The 12,039-nt window shown below is 52.2% G+C and overlaps 4 protein-coding genes across 4 annotated transcripts; 2 read left to right on the top strand and 2 right to left on the bottom strand.

The window, feature by feature from the left end:
• Window positions 1-1,656: 1,656 nt before the first annotated feature.
• Window positions 1,657-2,505, top strand: J4E90_010259 (uncharacterized protein; the record flags this gene model as incomplete). Its single annotated transcript, XM_051439773.1, has 1 exon — window positions 1,657-2,505. One exon carries the CDS (start codon window positions 1,657-1,659, stop codon window positions 2,503-2,505), a length of 849 nt encoding a protein of 282 aa, XP_051286427.1.
• Window positions 2,506-5,922: 3,417 nt separating this feature from the next.
• J4E90_010258 (uncharacterized protein) lies at window positions 5,923-7,701 on the top strand (the record flags this gene model as incomplete). Its single annotated transcript, XM_051439772.1, has 4 exons — window positions 5,923-6,327; window positions 6,375-6,509; window positions 6,668-7,492; window positions 7,645-7,701. 4 exons carry the CDS (start codon window positions 5,923-5,925, stop codon window positions 7,699-7,701), a joined length of 1,422 nt encoding a protein of 473 aa, XP_051286426.1.
• Window positions 7,702-8,383: 682 nt separating this feature from the next.
• Window positions 8,384-9,406, bottom strand: J4E90_010257 (uncharacterized protein; the record flags this gene model as incomplete). The annotated part of the gene is made up of 1 exon (XM_051439771.1): window positions 8,384-9,406. One exon carries the CDS (start codon window positions 9,404-9,406, stop codon window positions 8,384-8,386), a length of 1,023 nt encoding a protein of 340 aa, XP_051286425.1.
• Window positions 9,407-10,401: 995 nt separating this feature from the next.
• On the bottom strand, window positions 10,402-11,562 carry J4E90_010256 (uncharacterized protein; the record flags this gene model as incomplete). The annotated part of the gene is made up of 1 exon (XM_051439770.1): window positions 10,402-11,562. One exon carries the CDS (start codon window positions 11,560-11,562, stop codon window positions 10,402-10,404), a length of 1,161 nt encoding a protein of 386 aa, XP_051286424.1.
• Window positions 11,563-12,039: the final 477 nt, after the last annotated feature.

Genomic DNA, 12,039 nt, shown 5'->3' with positions numbered 1-12,039 from the left:
AGCTATTCTTGAACGATCATGGCACACGCAAATGCCACACCAGCATCGCCCAGACCTTCGCGACTACTACAGAGTCGAAAGACGAGAGTTCAGCGAGGCTTCCACTTCCACGATCAGAGAAGATGTATACAAATGGCCATATATCAATACAGAGGACCTCGTGACTTCAACACATGTCTTACAGCTTCTGAACTCTCGCGGACGGTATACACCCAACAATTTTGCCGAGATGGATTGGCAAAGCTCAGAGCTCGGTCGCAACATCAATGTTATCAAGGTGCGTCCGATATATTACGACCCAAATGACGAAGGCCAACACAAAGCTATATTGGAAGACGAATCCAACGGCAAGGAACCCGAAGATGGGGAAGTTTCACGTAGTTCGGAAAATGAGACAGTACGCGAATGGCAAGATAAATACAAACCCAGCGAATGGGGTTACTATCTGATGATGCATCCTACTGATCTACAAGAATACGGGCTTCCGGTCAAGCTTCCGGTCGCTCTGGAATCTCAAAAACACGTGAGGCGCGCGAGCGAGGCTCTTATCGTCCTACAGATACAGCAGCCTCTGATGGCCTTCCTCGTCAAGATCTGCCTTGAGCTACTTCCCGACGTAGAAGGTGGTCTGGACGGGTTCAAGGCCTTCTTCCAAGCCCCCGAACAACCCGAGCCTCCCCGAAATAAGAACGACAAAAGAGGATGGATGGGACTCGGCTTTCGCACTAGCCCAAGACATTCCATATACCGCCCCACAATGGACCGACTTTCTCAAAATCATGTCCTCTATAGCGGCTAGAATACACGAGTGGAAGGACCATGCCTGGGCTATGCGCGATGATCCATCCTATTTCACTAATGCTGTTAGCGAGTTCTGTAAGTGCGAGGCGCCGTAAGGAGCATCGATTGAAGCACGCTGACCCGATGCATGTAGATGAACACAGCTCTACACATCTATTGGACAGGAAGGGAAGGAAAAGCCCCCATCTTACTGATCCAGCCCTTCAAAAAGACTTTTGGCACATTACGATATATATGATCATCATGGATTATTACGAGAATCTTGTCATGTGGCATGCTGCACAAGCTGCTCTACACAAGGTTGCTCGGCTGCTGTTGGCACGGTTGAAGAAACAAGAAGGGCATGATGCATGGGTAGAGGCTGTCGCGGACTTGAAAGATTTACTTGATATGCGCCTTATCAAAAGCCTAGCTTCACGGTTGCCGAGTTGCTTCATTGGCTCACCATCGGTGCGCGGCATGTTCGTACGTGACCATGCAGTTCCAGAGGAATTACCCCTCCTCAGAGACCCGAGCTCTTTTGGGAAAGACTATTTGATATGGCTGTGTTCCTTGCTCTGGTCTGAGGAAGGCCTTGGGGTTCCTCATATTGTAGTCAGGGAAATGGCTCGAGTTATACAACAGGACAAGGACCAGAAGTACAGAATCACACCCTTGGTCGCACAGGTCAGTCATTACCCATGTAAGAAATGCGTATGAGATAGCCACTGACCTCGTACACGTTGATAGCTCGTGTCAGACCTAGCTATTTGTTTTGAACTACGAGCTCGCCTGCGCCTGGTGTGCCCACAAGCTTTCAAACCTGATGAGCAGTACTGTACCGTTGGAGCCGACCGCGACTATCACGAGATAGTCATGGAGGTTTCTGTGAAAGAACTAAACGAGATCTTAGACCCGGAATGCGGTCCAGAATACGATGCCAAACGCCAATATGATTTTCTCCTTCTTGGTGAGCTCGGGCATCCAAAGACAATGCCGTACCCTGTTGGCAAGCGAAGAACCAAAGAGAACGTAGAGATTATGCAGGCTACTGAACGACGGCTCGATGAGCTTTGGAGCAAGTTCGATGCTCACGTGCAGAAGTATTTGGATAAAAAACACCTCGAGGCTCTTGAATTCCTAGCGCCGTCAAGAGGACAAATACAACGGACGCCAGACTGGATAGAACCGGCGAAACCTTCCAACAAAGCGAAGAAAGATGCTGCCCTGCAGGAATACATTACGCCTCTCATACCGGAGCAGCAGCCCGACCCTGTAGACCTCCCAATTCGGAGTGAGAAGCGCAAGACCAGGGGGATTGCGAATGATCCTTCCACTGAGCCTGTCGAAGTCGCAGCAGACTTGCAGCCAGTCGCTTCTGAGGAAACAAACACTCCGCCTACACCGCGCTTCACCGTTGGGAAAAAGACACAGCACACATTCTCGACTATATTCTTCCAGCCGTCTGCAAGCTCGCATCCCGGTGAAGTCCCGTGGACTGAATTCCTCTCAGCTATGAACACGATTGGCTTCTCACCCGAGAAAGTGTATGGCTCTGTATGGCGCTTCACACCGAGAGAGGGAGGTGTCATTAAGGCAAGGCAGCCAATCAATTTCCACGAGCCGCATCCTGAGGGGAAGTTAAGGTTTGAGGTAGCAAGGAATTACGGGAGGAGGTTGACGAGAAACTATGGTATCGATGGTAGCAGCTTTACTGTTGCGTAACTGTGTGTGTGCGGACTGCTACAAGACAATGTGAGGAGGTGACAACATGGGTTCAAGGTAGCCTGGTGTTTACCAGTGTAGCTTCAGTGCGCTTTCCTGGAGACAATAGACCCGTTTGGGGTATACAAGTAGTACAATAGGAGCTGTCTACTCGTGGTGAACGGGGATTTGTAGGATACAAGGTGACAGTGAGGGTGGACGGTGGTGGAGGGCTATCTCGTCACGCCGCCAGACCGTCTCCAAAACGACAACACCCACACAAACCATACTACACAATCTACAAAGTCTACATAATGTCTTCCTCAATTCCGCACGTCGCTGCCGCCGCAATCCACTACGAGAGCGAGACAAGCCCAATCCGCGCGGCCAACGAGATCGAAGTTGACGTGGTGGAGAGGCGCCAACAAGTACGTTCCCCAATCCCTCTTCTTTCTCAAATGTCCAGAAGCACAATAACTAATTCACATCCCAGCTCAAACGCGCCTGGAGGGTTGTCCTGGCTCCCCGCGCCGACGGCACCATCGGCGGGCGCCGCCGCGACAGCCGCCGCCTCGCACTGCACATGGTGCAGAAGTTCACCGAAGAGGTCGTCGAGCTCGAAGATGAGCTCTACAAGTCCCGTTGCTTCGAGTGGTGGGTGGAGGACGTGGCGAGGAGGGCGGGGAGCTGGTTTGGGGAGGGTGCGTGGGGAGATGAGGGCGGGGAGAGGGATCTGGTGTGGGAGGAGGCCGGGGAGGCGGAGAGGAAGGAAGAGGAGATGGTGGAGTCAGTTGGTCGTCGCTGCCGTTGGGATACTTGAGTGTGGTGGTGAGGGTTTGAGGTGTTGGGTGGTTTGGTCTCGGGTTTTGTAGAATTCATAACATTTCACGACATCTATCTGTGCATGTTTGTTACGGCAGTGACCTTTCAAGGTGTATATCACAAGAGTGTAATAAGCTCTAGCTAAATGTACTCAATTTGCATCGACTAGAGTACAAGATAGGTTGCATTGAACGAGTCAAAACGTACAGATGTAGTTACAACGATAAATCCATGAGTCAGCGTAGAGGTCGTCAGTGTATGCGCAGGCACCAGTTCAGCGACTATGGAAGGCTTGTCTACTCCTAGCATGCTCAGTCTTCTGAAGAACTAGGGACGTGGCTTTGATCTAGTCTTCCGGCTGTACTATGACTTTCTGTTGACGATACTCCTGCATCCTTGTCTCCATGTCACTGTCCCATGACAACCCAAGCTTCCCAGCTAACGTCTTTAGAAAACGTTGTTTGGGAAATTCCTGCCCTGGCTGGTGAAGTCCACAGAACAAGACCGTTTCAAGATAAACATCTATCAATGGTTTGTCATAGTCGGGTTCAATGCCACCGTCTTGACAATCAGAGCTGATTGCCAGCATACCATAGATGAGATCGCGCGGTTCGGAAGTTTGGAGGTCTTTTTCGCACGCCATTCGTAGCCATGTTGCTAATGGACTTAGACTTGAACCTACATGCTTTCTCATAACAATTGCGCTCGCAGCACTGCCCCTGATCTTTGCAGCTACACCTCTAGGGAAAGGGTTTTTTCTGTGCATACTCAGAGCCACCTGGCTATCGAAATCTCCGAAACGAAGCAGACGATACCGACCGTGCATAATGAAGAGGCTTCTGGCGAGGAATACCTCTTGTTGAATCCAAACGCGCTTCCAGTACGGTCGTTTGCACAGCTCTTCTACCAAGCGGCGGACCATCATCTTTTTAGCCCGAGATCTCTCTACTACAAGAGTAGCGTCATGGTCTCCAAGGAAATCCTCAGTTTTTCCAGGCCATATCAGCACCAGAGTGGCTCCTCGATAGATTGAACCCATAAGCCTGACTTGATCATTTCTTTCTAGCGTGTCCGATTGATTGATACACAAAGCGTCAATCCAGATTCGTTGTTCGCCGAAGGAATACCTCATGTGTGATAAGGCGTGGAACAGGTTGCGCCGGATAGCAGTAACACTTCCATTCATGTAAATGGTAGTGTCGTTATCGCCAGCGGTAGCCGGGCCCCATTCGTAAGACAAAGCGCTATAGTCGGCCCGGCCTATACGGATGTGTTCGATGTCGCAAACGATGCGCGCAGGAGCTTCAAGCCCGCTGGTGGGTCTGATATTGATCACTCGAATTGTGTCGGGTGTCTCTAGAGCCCGGTATTTAAATGGCTCCATCACACTTGCTGTTTATCGCCTGTCGGAGTCCAAATTAGAATCTGTCCGTAAGTCAGCATAGCTAGTGGTCTACGTGAACAAGGGCTTGTAGTACATGTTTTTGTGTTCTCCAGAGTGTTCTTTCTCCAGTCGCAGGGTCTCGCGTACGGTCTTGATCGCGGGCATCCGGACGATGGATTCATATAGTTCACTTGAGGATCGAGAACAATGCAGCAGAGTGCTTCCATTTACCTCTATCTTATTGACGAGGCTGAGAGCTGAGAGCACGAATACACCATCGACGTAGTTTAGCGCTGAATTGAAGCTATGCGATGCGAGAGCATCCCCTCACCAGGTTTGCACGGAAAGAGAGTCCCTGGAGTAGGGTCGTAGTAGCAAGAGCTCGATGGAAAGATGCTTGTCAGACGAGAGGGGGTGTCTTCAGCTGGAAACAGGGCTAAGGGCGTCAGCTAACCGCATTTGGCCGCGCTACTGCGGCCTTGATCTTCCACCCGCAGGAACCGCATCCGTACTGCTGTCGGCTTTCGCGATTCGACATCGGAAACGTACTCGCTCATAATATTTGGCCATACACACGCGTCAATCGACAGTTTCTGGGATGGGTTGATTGTGGCCAATGCGGAAAGTTGCCGTGTTGGAGCTGAGCGCTAGGCAGCCGCGCCCTGTGATCAAGCCACCTCTCATCGCATTTTGACGGTCATCCTCTCCTGCATTCGGGCTTCTTTGAGGCTCCAGAACTGCGCCACGCATACGCGATCGGATGATTGTCATGACGCAGACTGGAAAGTGCGACACGTGTCGGCAGCGCAAGGTCAAGGTAAGACGCCTGTCAAATCTCGCCAAGAATCCGTCGCAAAGCATTGCAAGTCGTTGCGGATTGAAACCCGTTGTTACTAATGACTACATAGTGCGATGAAGTACGACCCAAATGCAGCGCATGCAAGAAGAAAGACAGACCATGTAGCTACTCCTACGGCAAAGCCTCAGCATTCGTCGTGCAGGACCCCAGGCAGTTGACGAAGCATGGAAGATCCAAGACTAGCTCTGCCATATATCCATTGAATTCTCCTGGCGAAGTCTCACGCTCGTCTTCAACAACCCCTTATTCAGCAAGCTCGTCCTCAACAAATTCCTCAGACCTCTGCATCACTACCGAAAGACACACCGAAGATCGCCAAGGTTGCTTTCAAACCCTGGCACCGCGTTCAAGATCTAGAATGCAGCCGTCGAAGATGAGAGAATACCGGCAGAATCTTACGCTTCGAGTACATCTCCAGAAACTACGGGAAGAAAGCCCTCTCGTACCATATCAGCCATCCTCGCCCGAGACGACCCTAATCTCCCGATACGTTGGCGTGCTCGGACCAGATCCCGCCGGTAGGCAGCCTTTTGAGGTCTTAGGAACCTGGATACAGTCCATTCCCTCGCGCATCGGGTCGAACAAGATGCTTGATCTGGCCGTCCAGTTCTTCGTCGACAGTCACGCTACGTATCGAGATGATATGCACTCGAAGCGCAAGGTCGCGAGAGCTTCAAAGGCTAAAGCGCTCAAGGAATTGCAGCTCGCCGTGATGAACACTGATAACAAGGTCACGTACGACATCCTGTTGGCTACGAAATTACACTACGCTGCTGAGGTTAGTCAGCCTGTCAGACGTCGACGTGTTTTGCTGATCACATGCAGGCTCTTCTGGGGCTCGATACTATGTATTACGCGATTCATGCGTTCGGAATCGCCGAGCTGCTGAGGTCAGGTGCGGTGGCGGAAGTTGATGACGATCATTTCTGGAATTTGATCGACAATACTTATGTCGACGATGTGAGTACTGGTCGGTCTTGGGAGTTCGCTGCTGATGTCGAAAGGTTCACGAGGCGATGATGACGGGTCGGAAGTCAGTATACCACAACGACTATTACCTGTCTGCTACAATTCCACCTCCGATCGATACAAGAGATGTCATGCTGTCGCCATCACAGAGAGCGTCGATGGCCGTCATGCACGTTTTCATTCAGTGCCCTTACGCGGTAGCATTGATCCGAGAAGCCATTTCGAACCCCGAGGACACGATCGCGCTTGCAATCGCCATGTCATATTTGGAGGGTCTGATGCAAATCAACGTGTCGCAGCACGTAGCTGAGCTCATTGAAACGACCGTGTCTGTGGTACCGATTCCACCGTCACCGGACGTCGCCGACCTAATGCCCGACACCCTCGAGTTCAATTCGGTACAAGACTTCCTACTTTGCACCAGAAGCTGGATGTTACAGTCGCTCCTCTACGGTCTTGCGGATACACTTTATCGATACTTCCCAGCTGAAGCGGCGTTATCGCTACTCCCGTCGCCTCAGCAATTACGAATTATTGATGTGGATAGCGCACTCTGTCTCCAGAAGTCGCACAGATGGGCAGATTCTGTTTCCAAACACATTCCGCTTTTGACAATGCGCTTACACACTCCACTCCAGATGGCCATTGCCCCATGGCACCGCATGACCCGAGATCTTACTACTCAACGCTCACCATCCGCCTCGCCAGGCACCCCCTCGGACGTGGTGACGGAGGTCACACGCGCCAAGCGCATGCAAGCCTGGATAGTCAACGAAACCAACAAGATACACAAAAACTGGAACGTCGCCACCGTCGATGAAGAAATTCTTATAGAAGCTCTGGAAGCCCTATCTGGAGAGAAGATGCCCGATTGGCTTCCAACACGCGTGCGATTCATCCCCCAAGAAGGCGAAATGGCTCTACATATGGAATTCGAGAACAGAACAGGGACCTACTCCACTGGCAGAATCGATGTAAGCAAGGAGCCTCCGCGCAAATTGGCGATGCCGCCGCATCCTGGAGAAAAGGGACAAGAATGGCAGAGGAAGAATGTACATGTCGTGGAGCTTCCGCTTAGAGGAGGGCGGAATGAAAGACCTGTAGACTTCTTACATAGTACAGGGAGGAACCTGTGTACGACTTCGGGGTGGTGGCCTCAGTCACACGAAACATCACACAATAGCTAGGAGGTAGTCAAGTACAGAGCAATCTTCATTCTCATCACCATGTGGTATCGTGACAGCTACATCGCCCTCCCTGCTCACTCCCCGCAAACCTCAGCCCCCATGTCTTCTGCAACCCCTTTCTCACCCCCTCGTCCCACCGTCCCCAAATCTGTCGTATGCCCCAATCGGCATCTCAAAACCCCTTGTGTCCTTCACCGGTATCACCGTGGTACTCCTGCCACATGCCCGTGAGTTGCTGGGCGCCGCACTTTGCGCACTTGAACTGGTGCTGGAACTGCGGGTACGGGCTCCGCGGAACATTGTGCACGATGTTGGCGGCGCAGCAAGAGGGGTTGCAGCAGAAGTAGGTGTATGAGGAGGTTGGGGCTGGTGTGGTCATTGTTGTGGTTGTTGTGGAGGTGGTTGGAGGTGGTTTGTTGGGGTGGTGTGATGTGGCTTTGGGTGTTTGTGGTAATGTGGTGAAATTGTGGTAGTGGGTGGTTATTGGAAAGGGAATAGAGGTTTGGGTTTGGAAATCGCGGGTTATATAGAGGGAGGGCGAGAGGCACAGCGACAGTGTGTGTTGGTGAATGGTGAAGTGACTGAGACACGCTGGGAGTGCTGTTGAGGCTGTTGCGTCGAGGACGGTGTCACCGCTGATGAGCGTGTCTACTGGCATTGTTATCTATCATTCAACTCCTAATCGGTCTTCTTCAGTTCCTGCTTCACCTCCCTAAGCACCTCACACCCCTTCGTGTCCTTGCTCCCACCGCGGCACGCAGGACAAGTCCTTCCATGCTGAATAAGAAAGAAGTGCAACTTGAACTTCAGTTCCGGCGGGATCACAGCATCCAGATGCAACTGCGTGTTCTCCCTGCTCGCTTCCTTCGGCCTCCATCCCCACAAGCCAGCAATGCGATAAACATGCGTGTCAACTGTGAACCTGTTCCTCTTCAAGCACCAGCCCATTACTACGAACGCAGACTTTGGGCCCACGTACTTGTAACTCATGAGCTCTTTCATGGCATCTTCGTCACTTGCTTCGATAAGGTGGTCCAGGTTCCAGCGCCCGTAGCGGCGTTTGACTTCCTCGAGAATGGACATGATGATCTTGGTCTTTCTGATGTGCAAGCCGCCGCAGCGGATCGTCTCTTGTAACTTCTCCGATCCCCCGTTGTACATCTCCTCGTAGGCGAACACCGAACCGTAGGTGTCTTTCATACTGTCCATTGCGCGTTTCGCATTGTTCCAGCTCGTAGCTTGGCTGAGCACGGCGATGATGAGGGCGTCGAGGACGAACGGGATTGTCTCGGGTGTGTTGGTGTCTTCAAACTCGGCTTCTACCGCGTCGTTGTGCAGTTTGTGAAGGATGTCGTAGGCTAGTTGGCACTCGCGGTTTGTGGGGTGGCCGAAGTCAGGGTATGGCGTGGATGTCGCGTGGGCGGACCATGCTTTCCATTTTTTACCTGCGCCGGCGTTGTCGTCCATGTTGGGATTATCGACCTTGACATCGTTCGACTGAGTGATGTTTTGCTTGCTGTTGCCATCACTGCTTTGCGCGATTCCGTCTCTTTTTGCGGAACGATTTGCTGCTCGGCTGTCGACGCGCTTGCTGAGCGTCTCTTCACCAGTCGACGAACCAGAGCGTCTTCTCTTCATCGCACTACTCGCGGTCTGTTGCGCAGTGCGTGTCGCCGCTCTCGCCGATCTTCTTAGAGCCATACTGTAAATTATCATCAAGAAAAATGGAGGTAGTAAGTATGTCAGACAATGTCGTAGACGCGCTTCCTCTTGGATCAAGTTCGGCGGACGCGTTCGAGGTATATACTAATCAGCACGCTGACGTCTTCATCAGTCGCGGCCCTGGGCCCTTGCATAAGGACGCGCTAATCGTCTCCATGATCGCGTCGGATTCCGCGGGCGCTGAGATCTAGATTCGCGAGATGCAGTGCGGAGGCGCGGTGGCGCATCGGAGGTTCGGCGATGAACCCATCTCGGCGATAGACCCAGCACTCGGAGGTAGACCCACACGCTAGTCCTGTATTGTCCAGCATCACTGTCTGAGGAACAATCACTTTGGTCGAAGGGCATACGTGATGCTTACTTGTGTGCGATCGACTGTACAACACAGCATCTCTGACATTATCTCGAGTTCCCCACGTCTACACAACAAAATCCTTATACCTCCTCACAAAATCATGCAAGTCTTGCGTCGAATCACAAGGTGCAGGCTGCATGTAACGACAACTCCTACCTCCCAACTTCGAGACCCTCAGAATGGTCTTGGTAAGCCACCAGTACTCCGCGGCGTGCTTCTCGAACCCCAGATCACGCAAGCAATTTCCTTCGCTATCTCGGCTTACTACATCCCAGAGCGCCTTCCATCGATCGGTGGCGCGAAGCATCGGCTCTATGTTCATAGAAGTGAGAAAGTTCATTCTGGATGTCATGACGATGGATAGCAGTGCTATGAGAGTCAGCGGGTCCACTATAGGATGGGTGATATGAGAACGGACCGCAGATGAGTATCAGCATATGTGGTGGTGAGACGGCTTCCCCGGGCTCGTCGGCGCGCTTTGCCACAGGGGAAAAAAGGACGCGTGACATGAGTTCGGGTAATGTCTCGACTCGTGGTCGCGGAAGCTGATGCGATGCAAGACGCGCGAAGTCGGCGGCCGACTCAGCTCTGAACAAACTCTCCTCGCAGGGGAGATCACCTATCGCCTCACACATGGCAATCTGTGGGGTATTGTTGAAGAATACGGAGAGCGTGCTGTCGAAGAGACAGGTCCACATGCCCAATCTGCGAGGGTTGTTAGTGGCTTCATGGACTTAGTGGGGACGGGGTCCTGGTACCGCGATCGCATCTCATCGTTGATGAAGCCCTGCCAGTCATGCTCATTTTGACCAGGGATAATGTGACGCTGTTTGTGCGCAAACAAGCCTGAAGCTCGCACAGCAGCGACAAGCGATGGAATGCGCTGGAGGCGGATTCGCTGTCTTGTGACGATGTCGTTACTGTTGTTTAGAAACACCAAGAACAATAGACCTGCTTGCAGCAGCTGGAGATGCTCATCTTCGACCCACGCCAAATGATCAGCTTGTGATGTCTGCCGTAACACCAGTTGATCGAAAACGTATGCCTCTGCAACGTGTGAGAACCGTCGTACGCCGATGGAGGTATCAGACTCTAGAGTCGGCAGCGACCCGAACAAAACGAGCGCGAGTAAAAGCGGGAAAGACACCGTCTGTATATCGAAAGTCGGCTTGTGCAAGATAGGAAACGAGTAGTGAAAATAGCGGAAGAAGGCCCAAACAAAGTGCCGCACATTACCAACTGTAAAGACGGTTTCCGCATGTTGATAGTCGAATGTTGCATCAACTGCATCACCGCGTTCTAGCATCGAGCTGTGCTTAGCAGATAACTGCTGTAGCATCTCCCTTACGCGCACTTCCAAGGCGTACGCATCCTCTAGTTCAGGTGTCAGACTATCGCTTATGATCGGAGATGCGTAGTCGGCTTCTCTCCCCGACACGAGGAAAGGGAAACCGAAGAACACAGAAGGCAAGTCGGCGAATTCGAAAAACGACTGGTCGTGCGCCATATCTTGATCTGCATCGTGTGGCTGTACATGCGCCTCGCCATCTGCACCATCGAGCTCAGCAGCCTCAGCGGCGATGGCAGCGGACGGGCGGTAACCCGAGGGATTCGTAAAGTTGAGGAGGAAGTCGATGGAGATGCCCACGCGCTGTCGGTCGGTACTGGTCTCAGTACCATCTTGGCTGCTTCCGACAGATGCAGTAGCACCTGCAGAAACGCCGTCCAACCGCTTATACGTACACACCGCGCCACCATCGCGACAACGCACACATGGCATTTTGGTATCGCACGACAGCTTGCGCTGCGAGCATCTGTCGCAGGAGTTTCGCTTTCTGCCGCGTCTTAACGTGGGTAGACTTACGTCATCGCCGTGGGAGGAAGAGCAGTTTGACAGATGGCGTCGAGCGAGGTCTCTGTCTTCTTTATCAGCCCCATGCAACATGCACACCCATCTAGAGATAAACTCACCGTCGCGTAAACTGCGCATGACATGACGGACATGTCAAGTCTTGCCTGCCGAAATCTGCCTATTGTGAGCTGCGGGTAATTCACCGTACAAGGTGATCTCACGTGACGCTTCATGGCGGCGAAGATGGCTATTGGTGGAGTAGACTTTGTCGCATACCGCGCATTGATGCTTTGTGCGGATTGCGGGAGGCATGTAGTGCGCGTATGCATCTCGCGTATGATCCCACGGGAAGGAGTGGGTTTTATCCCGTGTGGTGGTGGTGGATCTAATCTAGGTACTAGCGTC

Source organism: Alternaria incomplexa (genome assembly GCF_024043165.1).
Source record: "Alternaria incomplexa strain BMP 0042 chromosome Unknown scaffold_20, whole genome shotgun sequence".
Classification (NCBI taxonomy): domain Eukaryota; kingdom Fungi; phylum Ascomycota; class Dothideomycetes; order Pleosporales; family Pleosporaceae; genus Alternaria; species Alternaria incomplexa.
The sequence above is the reverse complement of the archived record's forward strand: the minus strand, read 5'-3'. Positions and strand labels throughout refer to the sequence as shown.